The sequence below is a fragment of the Trichosurus vulpecula genome, chromosome 8 (assembly GCF_011100635.1).
Source record: "Trichosurus vulpecula isolate mTriVul1 chromosome 8, mTriVul1.pri, whole genome shotgun sequence".
NCBI classification, from domain to species: Eukaryota; Metazoa; Chordata; class Mammalia; order Diprotodontia; family Phalangeridae; genus Trichosurus; species Trichosurus vulpecula.
In genome coordinates, this window is record NC_050580.1 from 82,950,719 (window position 1) to 82,975,161 (window position 24,443).

General features: G+C 35.2%; 1 protein-coding gene across 6 annotated transcripts in view; it reads right to left on the bottom strand.

Moving 5' to 3' along the window:
- Nucleotides 1-24,443, bottom strand: part of EXOC6 (exocyst complex component 6) — a 226,665-nt gene that overhangs the window by 119,464 nt on the left and 82,758 nt on the right. For all 6 annotated transcript variants that reach the window (XM_036735137.1, XM_036735136.1, XM_036735138.1 and 3 more), the window contains exons 7-8: nt 21,223-21,378; nt 13,743-13,811 (exon numbers count right to left, since the gene is read on the bottom strand). In XM_036735137.1, the coding sequence (XP_036591032.1) occupies nt 13,743-13,811; nt 21,223-21,378 (225 nt within the window). The remainder of the gene's footprint in view (nt 1-13,742; nt 13,812-21,222; nt 21,379-24,443) is intronic.

Below are 24,443 nucleotides of genomic sequence, written 5' to 3' on the forward strand. Positions count from 1 at the left end.
GAGAAAAAGACACAGACAGTAATCATAACTGTGAATGGGAATGGGATAAACTCTCCCATAAAACAGAAGTGGATAGCAGAATGGATTAAAAACCATAATCCTGCAATGTACTATTTACAAGAAACACATTTGAAATGGGGGGGGGGGGAGGAATACACACAGGGTAAAGGTAAAAGGCTGGAGTAGAATATATTATGTTTCAACTAAAGTAGAAAAAAAGCAGGGGTAGCAATCCTAATCTCAGACAAAGCAAAAGCAATGACAGATCTAATTAAAATAGATAAGGAAGAATACTATATCCTGCTAAAAGGCACTATAAACAATGAAGCAATATCATTCTTTAACATATATACACCAAGTGGTACAGCAGGCAGATTCTTAGAGGTGATGTTAAGGGAGTTACAGGAAGAAATAGACAGCAAAACTATAATAGTGGGGGACCTAAACCTCCTCCTCTCTGAACTTGATAAATCTAACCTCAAAATAAACAAGAAAGAAGTTAAGGAGGTGAATAGAATTTTAGAAAAGGCAAATATGCTAGACCTCTAGAGAAAACTGAATAGGGATAAAAAGGAATATATTTTTTTCTCAGTGGTACATGGCACATACTCAAAAATTGACCATGTAATAGGGCATAAAATCCTCACAATCCAGCGCAGAAAGGCAGAAGTAGTCAAAGCATCCTTTTCAGACCATGATGCAATAAAAATTATCTGTAATACAGAACCATGGAAAAATAAACTAAAAATTAATTAGAAACTAAATAATCTAACTCTAAAGAATGAGTGGGCCAAAGAACCAATCATAGAAACAATTAATAACTTCATTCAAGAGAATGACAATAATGAAACAACATACCAAAACTTATGGGATGCAGCAAAAGCAGTTCTTAGGGGAAGTTTTATACCTCTAAATGCTTACATGAATAAAATAAAGAAAAAGGAGATCAATGAATTGGGCATGCAACTGAAAAAGCTAAAAAAAGAACAAATTGAAAATCCCCAATTAAATACCAAATTAGAAATAATGAAATCAAAGGAGATATTAATAAAATTGAAATCAAGAAAACTATTAAATTAATAAATAAAACTAAGAGCTGATTTTATGAAAAAAAAAAACAATAAAATTAATAAACCTTTGGTCAATTTGATTAAAAAAAAAGAAAGAAGAAAACCAAATTACCAGTATCAAAAATGAAAAGGGTGAATTCACCTCCCAAGAAGAGGAATTAAAACAATAATTAGGAATTATTTTGCCCAACTGTATGCCCATAAATTTGACAACCTTAGGGAAGTGGATGAATATTTACAAAAATATAAATTGCCCAGGTTAACAGAAGAGAAAGTAAAATTCCTAAATAAGCCCATCTCAGAAAAAGAAATTGAGCAAGTCATCAATGAACTCCCTAGGAAAAAATATCCAGGGCCAGATAGTTTTACATGTGAATTCTATCAAACATTTAAAGAACAATTAATTCCTATACTTCATAGACTATTTGGGAAAATAGGTGAAGGAGTCTCACCAAATTCTTTTTATGACACAAATATGATACTAATACCTAAACCAGCAGGAGTCAAAACAGAGAAAGAAAATTATAGACCAATTTCCCTAATGAATATTGATGCAAAAATTTTAATTAAAAATATTAGTAAAAAGATTGCAGCAACTTATCACAAGAATAATACACTATGACCAGGTAGGATTTACTCCAGGAATGCAAGGCTGGTTCAATATTAGGAAAACTATCAGCATAATTGATCATATCAACAACAAAACTACTAGAAATCATATGATCATCTCAATAGATGCAGAAAAAGCCTCTGACAAAATACAACACCCATTCCTATTAAAAACACTAGAAAGCATAGGAATAAATGGAGTCTTCCTTAAAATTATAAACAGCATCTACCTAAAACCATCAACAAGCATTGTTTGTAATGGGGATAAGCTAGATGCATTCCTAATAAGATCAAGGGTGAAACAAGGATGTCCATCATCACCCCTATTATTCCATTTGGTACTAGAAATGTTAGCTGTAGCAATAAGAGAAGAAAAAGAAATGGAAGGAAGTCGAATAGGCAAAGAAGGAACTAAATTATCACTTTTTGCAGACAATATGATGATCTACTTAGAGAATTCTAGAAAATCAATAAAAAGGTACTTAAAATAAAATACAATTTTAGTAAAGGATATAAAATAAACCCACATAAACCTTCAGCACTCCTAAACATTACTAACAAAGCCCAACAGCAAGAGCTAGAAAGAGAAATTCCACTCAAAGTCACTGCAGACACTATAAAATATTTGGGAGTCTATCTGCCAAGACAAACCCAGGGCCCATATGAACATAATTATGAAACACTTTTCACACAAATAAAGTCAGGTCTAAATAAATGGAAAAACATCAGTTGCTCATGGTTAGGCCGAGCTAATATAATAAAAATGACAATTTTGACTAAATTAATTTACTTATTCAGCACCACACAAATAGAACTACCAAAAAAGTATTTTACAGAGCTGGATAAAATAATAACAAAATTCATCTGGAAGAACAAGAGGTCCAAAATATCTAGGAAATTAATGAAAAGAAATGCTAGGGAAGGTGGCCTAGCCATACCAGATATTAAACTGTATTAGAAAGCAACAGTCATCAAAACCACTTGGTATGGGCTAAGAAACGGAGTCGTGGATCAGTGGAATAAGTTAGGTACACAAGATGCAGTAGTCAACGACTATGGCAATCTACTCTTTGATAAACACCAAAGAATCCAACTTCCGGGCTAAGAATTCACTGTTTCACAAAAACTTCTGCAAAAATTGGAAAATGGTGGGGCAGAAACCGGGCACAGACCAATATCTTACACCACATAGCAAAATAAAGTCAAAATGGGTTCATGATTTAGGAATAAAGGCTGATACTATAAGCAATTTGGGAGAGCAAGGAATAGTTTACCTATGAGATTTATGGGAAATCAAAGAATTCATGACACAACAAGAGATAGAGAACATTACAAAATGCCAAATGGATAATTTTGATTATATTAAATTGAAAAGTTTTGTATAAACAAAACCAATGCAACAAAGATTAGGAGGGAAGCAGAAAATTGGGAGAAAAATCTTTACAACCAGTATCTCTGATAAAGATCTCATATCTAAAATACACAGGGAACTGATCCAAATTTATAGGAAGTCAAGTCATTCCCCAATTGAGAAATGGTCAGAGGATATGAACAGGCAGTTTTCAGAGGAAGAAATTAAAGATATCTACAGGCACACGAAAAAATGCTCTAAATCACTACTGATTAGAGAAATGCAAATCAAAACAACTCTTAGGTACCACATCTTTCCTGTCAGATTGGCTAACATGACAAAACAGGAAAATGATAAATGCTGGAGAGGATGTGGGAAAATTGGAACACTGTCACATTGCTGGTGGAGTTGTGAAATGATCCAGCCATTCTGGAGAGCAATTTGGAACTATGCCCAAAGGGCTATAAAAATGTTTATACCCTTTGACCCAGCAAATACTACTTCTAGAGCTGTATCCCAAAGAGATCACACAAGTGGGAAAGGGACCCATACGTACAAAAATATTTATAGAGGCTCTTTTTGTGGTAGCAAAGAATTGGCAATCAAGGGGATACCCACCAATTGGGAAATGGCTGAACAAGTTGTGGTATATGAATGTAATGGAATACCATTGTGCTATAAGAAATGGGGAAGATACGGATTTCATAATAACCTGGAAATACCTACATGATAGAGAGCCAAGATGGTGGCTGGAAAGAAGGGACTTGCACAAGCTCCCTACCACGTCCCTCCAAAAACCTATAAAAAATGGCTCTGAACAAATTCTAGAACTGCAGAACCCACAAAATAGCAGAAGGAAGCAGGGATCCAGCCCAGGACAGCCTGGATGAGCTCTATCGCGCACGGAGTTGGGGGGAGCAGAGCTCAGCATGGGAGGCAGCAGGACCAACCAGACCAGGAGCCAGGCAGGACAGACCCTAGCACCCTGGATCAGTGAGCTGCGGCAGTTACCAGACTTCTCAACCCACAAACACCAAAGACAACAGAGAAGGTTAGTGGGAAAAGCTGCAGGGGACAGAGATCACGGTTTGGCCACCACCCCAGGGGCAGTGGGGGAGATGCAGCTACAGAACTACAGCTGCAGTTACTTCCGGCCCCAGGCCCACGTGGTGGGAGGAATTAAGTGGCAGATCAGAGCAGGAGTGCAGAGCCTGCTGGAGATTTGCATCAGGTCCGGGTTGGTGGTTCTTGAGGAAGGAGGAGTGCTGGTGTGGCAGAGCTGGCTGTATAGAAATAGCTCTGAAATCAACGGCATATCCCCTCAAGCTTGGAACAAAGTACTCTTTGCTCTACAAGCAGTCATACCCCCACGAAAAACTCAAGGGTCAAGTAAGTTGGCTGGGAACATGGCCAGGCAGCAAAAACACACCCAGATTCAGTCTCAGACTTTGGAATCCTTCTTTGGTGACAAAGAAGACCAAAACATATGCCCTGAAGAAGTCAACAAAGTCCAACAGCCTACACCAAAAGCCTCCAAGAAAAACATGAACTGGTCTCAGGTCATGGAAGAGTTCAAAAAGGAGTTGGAAAAGCAAATTAGAGAAGTAGAGGAAAAATTGGGATGAGAAATGAAAATGATGCAAAAAAACCATGAAAAACAAGTCAATGACTTGCTAAAGGAGACCCAAAAAAATACTGAAAAAATATTGAAGAAAACAACACTTTAAAAAATAGACTAACTCAAATGTCAAAAGAGCTCCAAAAAGCCAATGAGGAGAAGAATGCCTTGAAAGGCAGAATTAGCCAAATGGAAAAGGAGGTCCAAAAGACCACTGAAGAAAATACTACCTTAAAAATGAGATTGGAGCAAGTGGAAGCTAGTGACTTGATGAGAAATCAAGATTTTATAAAACAGAACCAAAGGAATGAAAAAATGGAAGACAATGTCAAATATCTCATTGGAAAAACCACTGACCTAGAAAATAGATGCAGGAGAGATAATTTAAAAATTATTGGACTACCTGAAAGTCATGATCAAAAAAAGAGCCTAGACATCATCTTTCAAGAAATTATCAAGGAGAACTGCCCTGATATTCTAGAACCAGAGGGTAAAATAGAAATTGAAAGAATCCACAGATCGCCTCCTCAAATAGATCCCAAAAAGAAAACTCCTAGGAACATTGTCACCAAATTCCAGAGCTCCCAGGTCAAGGAGAAAATATTGCAAGCAGCCAGAAAGAAACAATTTGAATATTGTGGAAAAACAATCAGGATAACACATGATCTGGCAGCTTCTACATTAAGGGACCGAAGGGCTTGGAATATGATATTCCAGAGGTCAATGGAGCTAGGATTAAAACCAAGAATCACCTATCCAGAAAAACTGAGTATCATGCTCCAAGGCAAAATATGGACTTTCAATAAAATAGAGAACTTTCAAGCATTCTCAGTGAAAAGACCAGAGCTGAATAGAAAATGTGACTTTCAAACACAAGAATCAAGAGAAGCATGAAAAGGTAAACAAGAAAGAGAAATCATAAGGGACTTACAAAAATTGAACTGTTTTGTTTACATTCCCACTGGGAAAGATGATGTATATGCTTCATGAGACCTCAATATCATAGTAGCTGAAAGGAATATGCATATATATATATATATATATATATATATATATATATATATATATACATGTGTGTGTGTGTGTGTGTGTGTGTGTGTGTGTGTGTATACATATATATATACATATGTGTGTGTCTATGTAGGTATATATATATATGTATATATATATATACACACACACACATACACACACACACAAAGAGCACAGGATGAGTTGAATATGAAAGGATGATATATAAAAAAATAAAATCAATTTAAGGGATAAGAGAGGAATATATTGAGAGAGGGAGAAAGGGAGAGATAGAATGGGGTAAATTATCTCGCATAAAAGTGGCAAGAAAAAGTGGTTCTGTAGGAAGGGAAGAGAAGGCAGGTGAGGGGGAATGAGTAAATCTTGCTCTCATCGGATTTGACCTGAGAGGGAATACCATACACACTCAATTGGGGGGGAGGAGGTAATAAAAAACAAACATTTTCAAAAAGGGACAGGGTCAAGGGAGAAAATTCAATAAAGGGGGATAGGTTAGGAAGGAGCAAAACATAGTTAATCTTTCACAACATGAGTATTGTGAAAGGGTTTTACATAATGATATGCATGTGGCCTATGCTGAACTGCTTGCCTTCTCAGGGAGGGTGCGTGGGGAGGGAAGAGTGGAGAGAATTTGGAACTCAAAGTTTTAAAAAGAGACATTCAAAAACAACAATAACAAAAAAAAAGTTTTTTCATGCAACTAGGAAATAAGATACACAGGCAATGGGGCATAGAAATTTATCTTGCCCTACAAGAGAAGAAGGGAAAGGGGGATGGGAGGGGAGTGGGGTGATAGATGTGAGGGCTGACTAGGGAACAGGGCAACCAGAATATACGCCATCTGGGAGTGGGGGGAGGGTAGAAATGGGGAAAAAATTTGTAATTCAAACTTTTATGGAAATCAATGCTGAAAACTAAATATATTAAATAAATTTTTTAAAAAAACCTACATGATATAATTCTGAGTGAGCAGACCAGAACCAGGAGAACATTATACACAACCACAGATATATTGATTCTGTGATGACTAACCTTGATAGATTGGCTCTTCTCAGCAATACAAGGTTTAAAGACAACTCCAAAGGACTCATGATGGAGAGAGCTATCTACATCCAGAGAAAGAACTATGGAGTCTGAATGCAGACTGAGGCAAACTCTTTGCTCTCCTTTTTTTTCTTTTGTTTTTTTCTCTTTTGTTTTTGTTTTGTTTTGTTTTGTTTCTTCTTTCTCATGATTCATTCCATTGGTCATAATTCTTCTTTACAACTTGACTATTGTGTAAATAGGCTTAATGCAAAGTTATATGTAGGAGATATATAGGATTCCATGCTGTCTTGGAGAGGAGGGGGAAAGGGAGAGGAATAAAATCTGGAACTCAAGGTCATGCAGAGCTGAGTGTTGTAAACTAAAAATAAAAAATCTTAATTTTAAAAGGAAGAACTTTTAAAAGAAAACACCTCTGCATTTGAAAACAACTAAAATAAGATTTTCTCTGACCTATTCAATGCTTCTTAGTTTGAGTACTATTTTAGTAAGTCAGCTACTTTTCATATTTTGCTTTCATTTTAGAAAATTATTTCTAAAATAAAATGAGATTTCATATTATTCTATTTAACTCGTTGAAAGAAAAGTCAAAAGTTGTCAGTGCTTCCTGAAAATGTTAAAAAAAAAACCTAGAAAGTCCCACATAGACTAATACTATCCCAAACTGCTTAACACAAGGTACACAACAGAAAGACTGATGTATTTGTCTGTGTACATTACATTCAAGACACAATTATTCTAACTATGATTTACAGGCCTATTAACATTGTGAGCCATTAAATCAGTCTAAACATGCGGGGGATGAGGGGAGAGGTGGGGAAGCCCTCTCAGGCTGAAGCTAGCCAAATTACAGTAGGGCGGCTTCCCTTGACTGAGTTCAGGTAAAAATTATTTTCCTATGCTACACTATTATTTTTCTTCCACCTCTGTGACAGTAAAATTAAATTATTTTAATAAGTGATTTAAGTCAAAAACGAGAGAAGTGAAGCCCAGAAATTTTAAGTGACTTATGCAGTCATACAAGTAGTAACAAAACCCAGATTTCAAAATCTAGTCATCAGATTTCAAATCCAATGGTCTTTTCACTACACCACACCATTTTGAGCTTTCCCTCTCCTGTAAATTTCTTTATAAATATCAGGGTAGGAAGGCCCCATGTCTTATAGGAAACATGGAGGTTATGGTAAAAAAAAAAATGTATGTATATATACATACATACATATATGTATGTGTATATATATGTGTGTGTATATACACACACAGGTGTATTTTTTGAGACAAAGGTAAAGAGCAGACAAAAAAAGTCAGTAAGCAAACATTTATTAAGCACCTATGATATGCCAGACCCCATAGCAAGTATTGAAGGTACAAGAGTCAAAAGACAATCTCTGTCCTCATAATCTAATAAGGGGTACAACAAGCAAACAAATAAACACAGAAAAGCTATACATGGGTTAAATAGGATATAATTAAAAGAAGGAAGGCACTAGAATTAAGAGAGATTGGGAAAGGCCTCCTGTAGAAGACAGGATTTTAGTTGGGATTTGAAGGAATCCAAGAAAGCCAGTAACTGGAGATGAAAAGGAAGAGCATTCCAGACATGGAGGACAGCCAGAGAAAATGCTCAGAGCTGAGACATGAAGTGTCTTGTTTGTGGAACATCCAGGAGGCTAGTGTCACTGGATGGAAAAATATGTGTCAGAGAGTAATGTGTAAGAAGCCTGGACAGGTAGAAGGAGGCCAGGTGATAAAGGGCTTTGGATGCCAAACAGGGCATTTTGTATTTGATCCTAGAGGCAATGGAGAACCAATGGAGTTTACTGAGTGGGGGAGGTAACATGGTCAGACCTGCTCTTTAGGAAAATCACTCTGGTGGCTGAATGGAGGATAGACTGTAGCAGTTCAAAACAAGGCAGGCAGACCCACTAGCAGGCTATTACAATAATTCAGTTGTGAGGTGGTAAGGGCCTGCTCTAGAGTGCTGACAGTGTCAGTGGAGAGAAGAGGGGTGCATTTGAGAGATGTTACAGAGGTGAAATCAACAGGGATTGGCAGCAAATTGAATATTGGGAGTGAGAGAATAAAGAATCCTAGGTTGGGAGCCTGAGGGACTGCGAGGATGGTGTTTCCCTCTATGACAACAGGGAACATAGGAGGCAGGGAGAGTTTGAAGGAAAAGATAATGAGCTCTGTTTTGGAAATGTTGAGTTTATTATGTCAATCCAGCGTGAGATGTCTGAAAGGCAGTTGGAGATGTGAGATTAGAAGTCAGCAGAGTCTGAGGCAGGATAGGTAGATCTGAGAATCATCAGCACAAAATTCCTAAGAAGGGCTAAAATGTAAACAATGAACAGTGAAGCTTTTTGAGGGGGGAGAAGACAGGACCCACAACTGTAATTTCATCGGTATAGGGAACTCGGAATGAGTTCTCTCTCTTCCAATACAAATCAGCACTTGCTCTACAACTAAAGTCTAAGAGACTTGCCTGGGAAATTGAAAAGTTACATGACTTATCTAGGGTCAAATACTACAACTAAGCAGATTCTATTAAAAAGGAATCTTAGCCAAACTCAACAGAATCTGCCTGAGACTATAACTGATATTCTCCATGCCTTGGCCAATTGTCTTGACTAGATGGTGAAAAGAAGGGCCAAATGGCAAATATATGAGCTAGATCAAGGTTAGACAGCAAAGTGACAATAATTTGTATTTGTGTTAACTCTTACTGCTGTTATTAGTACCTTTTTTCATTTTTATTCAACTGTACTTATTTATTTACAAGTATGTTATTTAAAGTACGTTACTAAAGAGATCTTTCTCCACATTGAACATATAAAAGGCCATACAACATAATTTTAAGTGCTAAATGTTAAAATCAAACATCATGGAAACATTTTTATTCAGAATATGCTGATATGCAGTAATATAATTTGTTGTAAATGTGGTACTCTTTGTTTCTAATAAGAAGTTTAAAGTTATACTTAATGCCAAAGAGAACTATACTGATAAAATATCTATAAGTATCACACAACAAATCAAATATCACACAACAAATACAAAAGAGAACTACCACAGTGTTAAAATCACAACAGACCAGGTAGAAACATTTCAAAATGTTTATATTTTTCTCACAACAAAGGTCAGAAAATACTTTATTCCCCTACTTATATATTAAAGTATCTGATTCACAATACGTAAAATATAGGTGACCACTGTCTCCCTTGGTCAAATTTTATTGGTTTTGCCCGTTTTCAATATTTACCACTAGAGGGTGATCTTATTTCACCATCTTAAAAATCTAGAGAAATACTTCTAATCAACAACATAGTAATAATATTCTCTTAACAAACTGTTTTGGGGGTCAACTTTGTTATCTATCCTCCTTACTAGGCTAGATAACAAGTAGTAAGTTCAGATGAGATTAATAGTTGTAAGTCGAAAAGAAATAAAAAAAAATGAGATCTATATCTCAAATATACAATATTCCCTTATTTCCCTTCCCTCTTTATTACTCCCTTCTCCCCTCAATTTTGAAGAGGCAATAATATATCATTTCTTTACATAAAATTCCTACCTCAGAAAAATCTTAAAGTATGTCTTCAAGTTCACAATGAGATTTTTAACATTTTAATAAATCATTTTAAGATTTTTCCATTTGTATTATATATAAAATAGTGTTGTTTTTGTATGAGAAATTTATCTCTGCCTCTAAGATCTCAGCATATGTACCAGCAGGCAAAATTATTCTGCTGACTTTTCCTGGTGTGATGTGAATTGATGGCATTGGAACATTTTAAATGTCCAGCTTCATTTCAAGGCCTAACTCAGATACTACACCTCCTCCTTGAAGTCTTCACTGATCCCTCTGTTCTTAACTTTCTGAAAGTTTCCTAGAACACTTTGTTCTCTATTTTGCCCCCTTCAGTCCCTACCCATAGTATAACTACTATGTTCATATCACATCCCCAGTAGAATATAAACTCCCTAAGGGTAGGAAGTATTTCATTTCCATCTTTGTATCCATATTATTTAGCAAAGTGGCTCTTGTAGAATTACAGGATTTAGAGCTGGAAGTGACCTCTGAGGTCATCTACTCCAATATCCTCACTTTATAGATGACGAAACTGAGGGCCACAGGAAGGCCTCAGGGTAACACAGGTAGTAAATGTTAGGATGAGGACCTGAACTGAGGACCTCTAACTATGAATCCAGAATGTCACACAGTAAATGCTTAATATTTGTTCAAGTGAAGTGAAAACATATTGAGGCAAGGGACCAAGCAGTTTATTTGTGTGTACCTGCAGCTATCGAAGAGGAAATCAGGTGGGTTTTTCTTTTATTCTTTGGAGAAAAAAAAAACTGAGAAGAAAACCTAAAAATCCTAGTCCTATCTTAACTAATTAGCAGGAAATTAAACAGCCCACCTATTTCATTCATTGCAGTGTTAGGTAAAGTGCTATGTAATGGATGTTTCTACAATGAAGAATCACCCTGGTATAGGCCTTTCAAGTACTGACAAGGGAAAATGGTGAGACACCTGGGAGTAGAAGGATCTCTATGTGGAAGTACAGGTCCTAAGGTCCCCTATTTCCTCTTCCTCTTCACCTGAGATGTCCAGTAAGGCTATTTGTTCCTTTCAATGATGCTAAAAGCAGAGACAGAAAGCTGCTGCAGACAAATGGCCACTGTTGGCTATTTGTTGCTACATACCACCTAATCTAGGAGAAGCAAAGATCAAACTGATTGAGATCCTAGAAAGGTTCAGAGGAAAAGATGAAGAGGTGCCTTGATCTAGGTACTGCCTAGATCAACGAAGAAACAGAAGACAATACGGAGTGGAACTGGATTGTAAGCTGCCATGAAACCTCACTACCTGGTAAATTCAGGCCAGGAAATAGATTCCTACAACTAACACATTTTACACTCCTCTCCACCGTTTGCAGAGCTAACCCAGCAGGGTGAAAACACAGAATCCCCTTCCCTTAACAGTTCCCATGGCCTATGAGCTGAAAGGAACTTTGGGGAGATAACTGAGAGAAGCACCCCAAAACAGCTTGATGATTTTATTTTACTATGTTTTAGCAAACCACGCAGCCACAATATGGATTGCCTATATAATCTCCCAGATACAGTGAAAAAGGTGGAATAACCACTGTGGTGAGTGGGAGAGACCTATGTCATGGATATAGTGTGAAAAAAAATTATTTTTAAATATGGAAGTACTTTGAAAACAAGAGCACTATAAAATTTCAAGTAATTATTATTTGAGCATAAGAAAGACTAAAAAGTTCTGGCATTTTCTTCTGATACAGAATGATATATTTAAATTATATTAAACCATCTTATTTCCAGATTCAGTTAATCAAGTTCAGTACCTTTTACTCTTCTTTCCTTTATTAAAATGATGTACTCAACTAATTTTACTTCTTAAAGGACAGGATCAGTGCCACTGATAATCTCTAAATAATCTATACTATATTCTAGAATTAATTTTAATATTTGAGATGACACCTAACTCCTTAATTTTTTCCCCTCAGATATGCTTTAGGCATTGAGGTGACCCTAGATTTTGGTATGTCTAATCAATCTGGAAAGGCTTAAGATATGGGAACAGACCATATAAATGTTAACAACAATGCTACTAGCAGGTGCTGTGGTAGTGTAAGACCAGTAACACCATCACACAGGAGGGCTGCTAGCACAAGTTCTTTGATCTACTTTTCTAAAAGAAAGCAATTTTAAGGGGTTAACAATCTTGCTTTAATTAAACATACATATATCATTCACTTAGTTCAGGGGGAAAAGTCAGCACCCTGAACTTCTGATCAAATATAAGCAGAAATTACAAAGGGAGAAAATAACACAAATCAACAGGCTTCTGTCTGACCACAGCAATACATACACAATTACCAGAGAGAGAAGCACCAACATCTGGGTTTTCAAAGTTGGGGGAGCTCCTTAATGGCTACGCAGAGTCTCCTCTGGCCAAATCACTCTCTTCCAAAGAGTGAGCCCCCAAGCAAAATGCTAACCTCAGAGTATGTATACCCTTTTTAGGGCCAAAGGGCTTCACACCTCTCATGACCTAATTAGCAAAAGGGTGTGGGCCTTCCTACAAACAAACCTCCCTTAATCGCTGCCCTTAACAAGCTCCACCTGAGGCCCATTAAGGGGATTAATGAGTGGGGAAGATCTTTTATCATATTAATACCACAACAAAAAACCAGCTAATTTCAGAGAGTTCATTATTGAAAGGTTGGCCACAAGAAGATAAAATTTTTCAGTCATAACCATTTACAAAAACTACCTACCAAGGCAAAAAAGAGACACTATATCAAAGGAAAAAAGTACCCACACTGACAGAATACATGGATACTTGAAATTTAATGTTAAAATCAGCTGACATTTCTTAAAGGAAGACCAAATGATGACAGAAGAAAGCCATATAGAAGTGTACTAAGTAATAGAAGGATGTCATTTTGATTATTTAAAAGTGACACAAAAAATCCACAGCTGAATAACAAAACTGTTTCCTTACTTTATAAAATTATTTTTTCAAGTTCCTATTATAAATACAATAACACTCTAAATAAATACAAATAATCATATGGAACTGAACTCCAAATAAAAAGAAAGCATCATAGAATTCAAGACTCTTAGAGTTGGAAGGAACTTATTCATCTAGTCCAACCCAAAACTGAACAAGAATCCCTTCTACAATATATCCAATCAATTCCACTCTTGGTAAGATGTTTTCTAAACTACTTACGTTTTTATTTAAAATAAGATACATTTTAACAAAATAATAGAAACAACTATTTGTTCTCTGTCCCCTTCCACACTCTTTTCCACCTTTGTACTTATAAAACTATGCTTTGTGACATAGGAGAGATATTTCAATGGACTATGATATTATCAGCATAGGCATTAACTGACTAATTCATCTTAATTTACTAATATAATAAAACAGGGGTGATGAATTTTTAAAGACAAATATATTCATCAGAAAAGTACTTACCAAAACAGAATAAATGTGCAAACACCTATAAACAGGCGAAAAATCAACAAGATCCTGTACAGTTAATATCTGAAAAAGGAAAGACATTTTAAAACATTACAAAATACTATATTATAAGGGAGTTGATCAAAAGAATCCCTGATTGGACTGGTTCTAGGAAAATTATCAATATGATTGACCATATCAATAACAAAAGCAACAGAAATCATATGATTATCTCAATAGATGCTGAAAAAGTTTTTTGACAAAATATAGCACCCATTCCTATTAAAAACATTGGAGAACATAGGAAAAAAGGGAGCATTCCTCAAAATGATCAATAGTATCTATCTAAAACCATCAGCAAGCATTATCCATAATGGGGATAAGCTAGAAGCCTTTGCAATAAGATCAGTGGTGAAGCAAGGATGCCCATTATCACCACTATTATTCAATATAGTACTAGAAATGTTAGCTATAGCAAAAAGAGAAGAAAAAGAAATTGAAGAAATTAGAATAGGAAATAAAGAAACAAAACAATCACTGTATGCAGATGATATGGTGGTATACTTACAGAACCCTAGAGCATCAACTAAAAAATTACTTGAAACAGTTAACAACTTTAGCAAAGTAGTAGGATATAAGATAAGCCCACATAAATCATCAGCATTTCTTTACATGACCAATAAAGCCTAGCAGAAAGAGACAGAAAGAGAAATTCCCTTTAAAATACCTGTAAACAATAAAAAATACTTAGGAATATACCTGCCAAGACAAACCCAGGAACTATACGAACACAATTACAAAACACTTTTCACAAAAATAAAGTCAGATCTAAACAACTGGAAAAATATCAATTGCTCATGGTAGGCCGAACTAATATAATAAAAATTATAATCTTGCCTAAAATTTAATTTACCTATTTTAACTATTTTTACCTAATTTACCAATTCAGTGCCATACCAATCAAATTGCAAAAAAAAAATTTCTAGAGTTAGAAAATATAACAACAAAATTCATCTAGAAGAACTAAAGGCCAATAATACCAAGGGAATTAATGAAAAAAAAATACAAAGGAAGGTAGTCTAGCAATACCAGATCTCAAATCATATTAAACCATATCTCAAACCATCAAAACTATCCAGTACTGGCTAAGAAATAGAGTGGTGGATCAGTGGAATAGATTAGTGATACATTAGTCAACGACCATAGTAACTTAGTGTTTGATAAAGTCAAAGACCCCTGCTTTGGGGATAAGAACTCACTATTTGACAAAAACTGCTGGGAAAACCGGAAAACAATAAGACAAGCTAGTTATAGACCAATACCTCACACTGGATACTAAAATAAGGTCAAAACAGGTGCATGACTTGGACATAAAGGGTGACACCACAAGCAAACTAGAAAAGCAAGGTCTAGTCCACCTGTCAGAACTATGCAGAGGAGAATTTATGAACAAACAAGAGATAGAGAGCATTACAAAGTGTAAAACAGATAATTTTGATTATATTAAATTTAAAAAAGCTTTTGTACAAAACCACTGCAACCATGGTTAGAAGGAAAGAAGAAAGTTGGAAAACAATCTTTACAGCAAGTTTCTTTGATAAAGGCCTTGTTTCTCAATTTTATAGAGAACTGAGTCAAATTTATAAGAATACAAGCCATTCCCCAATTGATAAATGGTTAAAGGATATGAACAGGCAGTTTTCAGATAAAGAAATCAAAGCTATCTATAGATATATTAAAAAGTGCTCTAAATCACTTTTGATTAGAGAAATGCAAATCAAAACAGCTCTGACATACCACCTTACACCTATCAGATTGGGTAATAAGAGAAAAATATGAAAATGATAAATGTTGGAGAGGATGTGGGAAAATGGCGACACTGATGCGCTGCTGATGGAGCTGTGAACTGATCCTCCATTCTGGAGAGAAATTTGGAATTGTGCCCAAAGGGCAACCAAACTGTTTATACCCTCTGATTCAGCAATACCACTACTAGGTCTGTATCCCAGAAAGATTGTAAATAAGGGAAAAGGACCTACATGTGCAAAAATATTTATAGTTGCCCTTTTCATGGCAGCAAAATATTGAAACTGAGGGGATCCTCATCAATTGGGGAATGACTGAACAAGCTGTGGTATATGAATGTAATGGAATCCTACTATGCAATAAGAAGTGATTAACAGGCAGATTTCAGAAAATCTTGGAAAGACCTGTACAAATTGATGCAAAGTGAAATGAGCAGAACCAGAAAAACATTGTATACAGTATCAGTAACACTGTGTGATGATCATCTATGAATGACTCAGCTCTCAGCAACACAACAATCCAAGACAAGTACAAAGGATTCATGAAGGAAAATGCTATCCATATCCAGATAAAGAACTGATGGATTCTGAATGCAGCCTGAAGAATATTTTTTCCACTTACTTTATTCTTTCTCATGGTTTGTTTTTTTAATCTATTTCTTTTTTAACGACTGCGACTAATATGGAAATTTTTTTACATGACAGCACATGTATGGACTATGTTGAACTGCTACCATTTTCAGAAGAGGAATGAGGGGAGAGAGAAAATTTGGAACTCAAAATTTTGTAAAAATGAATGCTAAAAATTTTCTTGACATGCAACCCCCCCAAAAAAATACTATTATACTTGAAAAAAATTAAATGAAAAAATAAGAATCCCTGATCAATTTTATGAGTTCCCCAATCGACTTCATGAAATTACAAGGAATGAGTCTTTGATATAATAAGCAAATCCCAATAAAATTAATGAAGTTTTAAACAGGCATTAAGAGAGCTATGATCATCAAATATTTAACATCACATAGGATATCCTTCTTTACTTATATATAATGGTATTATCATACTTTGCTTATTTTTTTTGTTTAATTCACTGGCTTGATCTTCATAAGTTCACTGTCCCTTTTGTTTTAGATTACAGGATATATACATATACATATATATGCATATATATGTATATATACTTATATAATATGGGGGCAGCTAGGTCGCACAGTGAGTAGAGCACCGGCCCCGGAGTCAGGAGGACCTGGGTTCAAATCTGGCCTCAGACACTTAACACACTTACTACCTGTGTGACCTTGGGCAAGTCACTTAATCCCAAATGCCCTGCCTTCCCCCCTCAAAAAAATATGTATTTAACTTAGTTCAGCTCCTATACAAACATCATATATAAAAGGGTACTTATTATTACTTTGGATAATGGTGATATAGAATATATATAGTTGGCCATAGACACAATTCTTGCTCTTAAGAAGATTATAATCAAATGAGAGACACCAAAAATAAACTGGGGTACTTTAAATGGGAAATATATACATATATACACATATATGCATATAAGATGTAAATATATCTGTATTTTTGTTTTTGTTCAGTCATTTCAGTCATGTCTAACTCTTCATGACCCCATTTGGGGTTTTCTTGGTAAAAATACTGGAGTGGTTTGCCATTTCCTTCTCTAGCTCATTTTACAGATGAGGAAACTGAGGCAAAGTGGGTTAAGTGACTTTCCCAGGTCACACAGCTAGTGTCTGAGGCCAGATTTTAACTCAGGAAGATGAATCTTCCTGACTCCTGGACCCTCTCCACTGTACCATCTACTTGCCCTATATCTGTATTAAATTATTGAAGAAAGAGACCCAATCATCTATCTTTGCGTTTGCCCTAGCATGCAGTTTAGTGCAGTTACTAAACAGAACAAGTACTTAATAGCAATTTATATTTGTATAGGGTTTTACAATTTACAAAGTGATTTACACAACTTAGATTATTTGATAATAAAAACAAACTTGTGAGATTGATAGTACAGATATTATTATGCTCAGTTACTGAAAAGGAAACACAGTCTTAGCGAGGTTAAGTAAGTTGGTTCAAGGTTATACAACTGATAACATATGGTGATTAAGTTATAACTCAAACCCATGCAGATCTCTGTCTAGAAATTCAATGTTCCTTCAACACCATGTTTTCTCACTTAATAAATGTTGGAAAAATGCAGGGAGATAGTACAAATGAGAATTAGATAACAGATACAAGTACCATGATGTTAAATTGAATGTGAAAAGGACGATGTTATTGTTACTGTTAAGTTGTTTTCAGTCATGTGCAAGTTCATTTGGGGTTTTCTTGGCAAAAATACTGGTTTGCCATTTCCTTCTCCAGCTCATTTTATAGATAAGGACACTAAGGCAAAGAGGGCTAAGTGGCCTGCCCAGGGTCACGTAGCTAGTAAGTGTCTGAGGCCAAATTTGAACTTAGGAAGATGAGTCTTTCTGACTCCAAGGCCAAGACTCTCTCTACTGCGCCACTTAGCTGCCCAAAAAAGATGAGAGAGTACCTTAAAGTTCACAGATGAGATTAAATAATAATTTATTAAATAATGAGGTACTGAAATGACATGGTAAAAATTAGTGTGCTTACTCAATCATTCTGGCTACAATTTATAAGAAGCACCATAGTGTAGGATGGAGAATTAGGCTTGGAGTCAGAGAGATCCGAATCTGAATCACACGACCAATACTCAGTAGCTATGTGACCGTGGTTAAGTCATATATCATCTCTGAGTCTCAATTTCTTCATCTATAAAATTAAGACGATAGTACCTGCAGCATTTACCACCCCCCCCCACAAGGCTAAAGTGCTATACAAATCTTAATTTAAAAACCTATAGGGCAAACTGAGGATGGGATGTTGAAAGCAATAGTAAATAGGAATTATTTAAGTTTGGAAACAAGTTAGCCAGGACCTGACCAGGTCTTTAATAGAAGCATAGAAAAGGAAGGTGGATTCAAAAACAACCCATTAGCAATGAGATGCTACTAACACTGAAAGAGATACAAAACAATATGAGGAAGATTTCAGAAACACTCAAGAGTTCATTTTTGCCCTGCTAACTTTAAAGTGGCAATAGTATCTCTAGGAGCAGAGTTCACTGGAGCTATTGAACTGAAAGAAATATCAGGAGCAGAAAGGCAAATTATTGATGTACTCACATATAAAAACCATTTAATTCATAGTAGTGAGGGGAACCTGAATATGACCCACCATATTCAAACTAGGAGTAAATTAAACTGATACTATCAAGTTGTAAGGCATTCAGGATAATCTGCAGGACACCCACTTGCATGTGCATATATATATATATATGATAATCTCTCCTCTCCCCTTCTCTCATTCTGCCTTCCTTTTCTTCTTCCCCTAGACACATCCAAGTATAAGGCTCAGTTATCACATTGCCTCATCAGTGGTAAAGAAGACAGTAATCGTGTACTTTTATTGTCCCTTCTATCAATCAAAAATATCTGAGTGCCACATCACACCTATCAGATTGGCTAACATGACAAAAGAGGAAAATGATAAATATTGGAGAAGATGTGGAAAAGTCACAACACTAATGCATTGCTGGTGGAGCTATGAGCTGATCCAACCATTCTGGAGAGCAATTTGGAACTAGGCCCAAAGGGATATAAAAATGTACATAACCTTTGACCCACATGTACAAAAATATTTATAGCAGCAATGTGTGGTGGCCAAGAACTGGAAATTGAGTGGATGCCCATCAGATGGGGAATGGCTGAACAAGCTGTGGTATATGAATGTAATGGAATACTATTGTGCTATAAGAAACGATGAACAGGTGGACTTCAAAAAAGCCTACAAAGACTCATATGAACTGATGCTGAGTGAAGTGAGCAGAACCAGGAGAACACTGTACACAGTAACAGCCACAGTGTGCGATGACTGATTTTGATAGACTTAGCCCTTCTCAGCAAGGCAAGAACCTAAAACAATTCCAAAGGACTCATGATGGAAAATGCCATCCACATCCAGAGAAAAAACTATGGAGTCTGAATGCAGAGTGAAGCAGACTATTTTCTTTTTTTTGTTTTGTTTTGTTTCTTTCTCATGGTTTCTCCCATTAGTTATAATTCTTCTATACAATATGACTAATGTGAAAATATGTCTAATAGGAATGTATATGTAAAACCTATATAAGATTGCAGGCCATCTTGAGGTGGGAGCGGGAATGGAGGGAGAGAAAACTGAAAACTTATGGAAGTGAATGTTGAAAACTAAAAATAAATATATTAACTAATAAAAAATTAATAAAAAATCTGAGTGCCAACATGTCTGGGAATTCTATGGGAATTCTGGAAAAAAAAAGTGTAAGACATAATTATCTGCCCTCAAGGAATTTATAATCCAGTTAGGAAGACTAAACTAAGACACAAGAAATGATTTTTAAAACAATTAAATTCAAAATTATGTGGTGATAACAAAGTATATCATTATGCACATGTATCTACATATAATTATGTATGTAGTATATACAAAATATATACATGATGTAGTATATACGCGTTATATATAGCATAGAGTACATATGCATAATTTTATATATACAAATTACATGTATACGTATACATAATTATGTCATGATGACGAAGTACTTAAAGGAGAGATCAGAGCAGGCTGAAGCAATCAGAAAATACCAGTTTCATGTAGAAGATAGGACTTGATCAATCCCTTAAAGGATAGATGAATAGAGAAGAACAGCATGAACAAAGATGTGGATGCAAGAATGGGCATGATATGTACAAAAATATCTATAATAAATCTTTTTTTGGTGGCAAAGAATTGGAAATTGAGGGGATACCCATCAGTTGGGGAATGGCTGAACAAGTTGTGGTATATGAATATAATGGAATACTATTGTTCCATAAGAAATGATAAGCAAGCAAATTTCAGGAAAACCTGGAAAGATTTATATGAATTGATATTGAGTGAAGTGAGAAGAACCAGAAGAACACTGTACATAGTAACAGCAACACTGTGCGATGATTAACTTTGACCAGCAAGCAAGGATCTAAGACAACTCCAAAAGACTCATGATGTAAAATGCTATCCACATCCAGAGAAAGAACTATAGAGTCTGATTGCTGATTGAAGCATACTATTTGTTCTCTTTTTTTTGTTTTGTTTCTTCTTTCTTGTTCATCCCATTAGTTCTAGTTCTTCTTTACAACATGACTAATGTGAAAATATGTTTAATATGAATGTATATGTAGAGCCTATATCAGATTTCACACTGTCCTGGGGAGGGGGGGAAGTGAGGGAGAGAGAAAATTTAAAACTCAAAATTTTATGGTGAATGGTGAAAACCAAAAATAAACTAATTAATTTAAAAAAGGAAAAAAAGAAAGGGTATGATGTAAATGAATGGAAGATTCCATGTAGAGTGAGGTGAATGATGTGACTGAGGTGGAAAGTAGGTACTAGCAAACAGTGAGAAATAAAGTTGGATATTTAGAGTGGGGCCAAATCATTTACAGCCTTCCAATCAAGAAAAAAATTAGACCTGATGCAGCAGGCAAGAGGAAACCATCATAGATTCCTGAACAGAAGACTGACATCCTACCCATATGCAAAAAGGTACTCAACTGCAGATGTGAAAAAGGAAATATATTCACCTCCTCCTCATTTTCATCTTCTTCCTCAAATGCATATGTTGATGTTACTTCATTTTGTTCTTCTGAAATTTTGCCATTAGTTATATACACGTTTCTGCCCATATTTATATTATTTTGCTTCTGTAGAGCAACATAAAAGATTTTCTGTTGCTGAGCCTATTTCAGAAAAAGAAAAATTCGTGTTAAAATGTAGGTATTTCAAGTTTCACTAATGGTCCAAATACTTGCAAGTATCTGAGTAAATATTCTATTTAATAATGATGATGATAACTAACATGTATATAGTGCTTACTTTATGCCAGACACCATGCTAATCACTTTGCAATTTTCTCATTTGATCCTCACATCAACCCTAAGAGGTAGGCCCTATTGTTATCCTCATTTTACATATAAGGAAACTAAGGCAAACAGAGATTAAGTGATTTCCTCAGCATCACACAGAGAGTGTCTGAGTCTGGAGTTGAACTCTGGTCTTCCTGACTCTAGGCCCACTGCTCTATCCACTGTACCACCTAGCTGTCTCTATTTATACCTTACAGAAAGAATCAAGGGCCTTCCTATAGTTCAATCCAATGGAGGGTGCATTGACAACAGTTCTCGTATCAGCCCCAAGGGATGAATTCTGAGAAAGACAGGTGCCATCCCTGATATCAATTTTAAAGATCAAATATAACCAAATTTCTCTTAGGAGCCACATATGGTTCAACAAATCACAAACTGATCCAAGTGTTTTTAATTAATTTATATTTTCTCCTCCAATCAATTCTAAGCTAAAGAGTCGGTACAATGTAATATAAAGAGTATTGGGTTTCAAATCAAAAGACCTCAGTCTGAATCCTGGCTTTACCACCTGCTGTGTAACTTTGGGCAAGTTGCTTCATTTGCCTGATCCTCGGCTTCCACATCTTTAAAAAGGGGATAATATTTACATGACCCAACTAACAGAGTTGTTATAAAGAGCAGATGAGATAATATATATATGAAATGCTTTGTAACTCTGTAAAACTTTGAAAAACTTTGTAACAAAAAGCATTATATAAAAGTGAGTTTTTGTTAATATGTTTCAAAAGTGTAATATGCTCTTATGAAATACTTCCTTTTATTTGTGTTAAACATTTAAGTTCCAACAAGAACTTCATCTTACTATTTCAGGATTCAGTAAACAAGTTCATGTTTATTTAATCTATACCATTTATGATCTTACAGATTTTGATCAAGTCTTCCATCAGTCTCCACCTTTTTGATCCTAATTTTTCAATTATGTCTTCTTATAGGTGCACCCCCCACACACATTTCCTATCATTTATTCAGATGTTATTGGAGCACATAGTTTTCCCAATCTGTGAGACAAGTCACAGCTTTACTACTATAATTAAATTAGATTTCATGTAGAACATAAATAATATTTACATTCATTAAGCTGTAAATATCCCTATGCCCAAATCCTTCATTACCTATAGTAAAAAGCAATTGTACATTTGACCTGCATGAGGTACTTTGGATTTCTTATTTGATCAGAAATAGGAAAAAATACTGAAAAGGCTGTAATATGAGAAACACAGCAAGGGAAAAGAAGTACTCTCTAAAAGGCCCCTGTACGATGGTAACAAGAAAAGGCCCCAAAATCCAACAATAGAACAGGAGATCTCTAGATGTAAAAAAAAAATAAAAAAATAGAAGCTCCTTCAACTCTCATGTTATCAGGGAGAATATCTTGCCTTCTAAGTGTCTGGAGTCCTAAACAATAGAAAATGAAAGAGGTAATCTCAAAACAGGTTTTGAGATGAAGGTTCAAAATTAGGATTTATAAAAGTACTCAGTCCACTCTATAACCACAGATAAAAGAACCTCTGTACTCTCAACCTCCCACCCCCTCATCTTACATATTTGTGGTACTATCTCAATCAGAATCAAAAGTTTTGAGCATAAATCTCCTGATAGAGCTTCCATTGAATGAGGTCTCTTAAATTTTGGTTTCCTTAGATCTCTTCACTGGGCCCTTTGTTTCTTCCATAGTTACATTCTTAGACTTCAGGTCTCTCTATTCAGAGCCTTCTAACCTACTAGTCTCTGCCTTGAACCACTCTCATTTCTAATCCACCCACAAATACCCACACCCCAATCTTAATGAGAGGAAACACACTGTGCTGGTCCCAGAAAATAAAAGCTTCACTTAGAGGACAGTAAACTTTTAGGAACTACTTTTTTGCCTTAAGTTCTTCTTTCCTAGTCTCATCTACTCTACAGACATCAAAGATAATGTGTCAATAAAGTACTAATTATTCATATTATATAAAAATTTTGAAATAATGTTTGCCATAATCCACCCAAAATAAAACTAAGGATTAACTATAACTGAAGAAACATCACACTTAAATTATGGCTATATATTAAGTATACCAATAAATTGTTAATTTTTATTGTTTTCTTAAAATAGTGGTATCTAGTAAAGAACTTTGAAAATTAACTGCTTTCCCAATGAAGACATTAAACAAACATATATCCTTACAGGATTCTAGTAAGAAAAATGCTTTGCAAAGTACTATACAAATGTGAGTAATCATCATTATTATTCACAAAGGGGAAAATAAAGGAAAGAATGATTTAGAAAACTGATCTATAAACTATATACATTCCTAAAAAGTAATAATAGCAAAAGTTTTATTTTTAAGCCTATTTTCCACTAACATACTCTAAAATTGAAATTATTCAAAAAAAATACTCAAATAGATTCTTCCTTCCTAAAATTTTCTACATAACTGAGAATCTACCAAGACATGATAAGCTCCAGATGTTCCACCAGTAACATGCTTCCTATTGCTCACCAACAGTTCACTTTTGAGAATCTTAAATTGTGCTTCTTAAAAATAAAAAAATCAAGCTTCTACAGGAAAAGATTCCAGCTCTTATTTCCACTTGATCCCACATCTGAACAAACTATTAAGACATAAGAAGCAAAATTTTCTAATTGTAAGGATTCAGTTTGTATAACTGATTATGTATGTAACAAATAGTTATGCATATAACTAATTAAATAAAATAGAAATTTTAACAAATTTTAAAAGAAAGAGCATAAGGGTGAAAGGAGAGGTAGAGTCAGAAATACCTGGGTTCAAAGCTTATCTATGACGTATATTTATTAGCTGTGTGACTCAAGCAACTCTCTAAGCTATAATTTAAAAAGAAATTGCCAATCTACATCAATAGAGGGAAGTTTAATA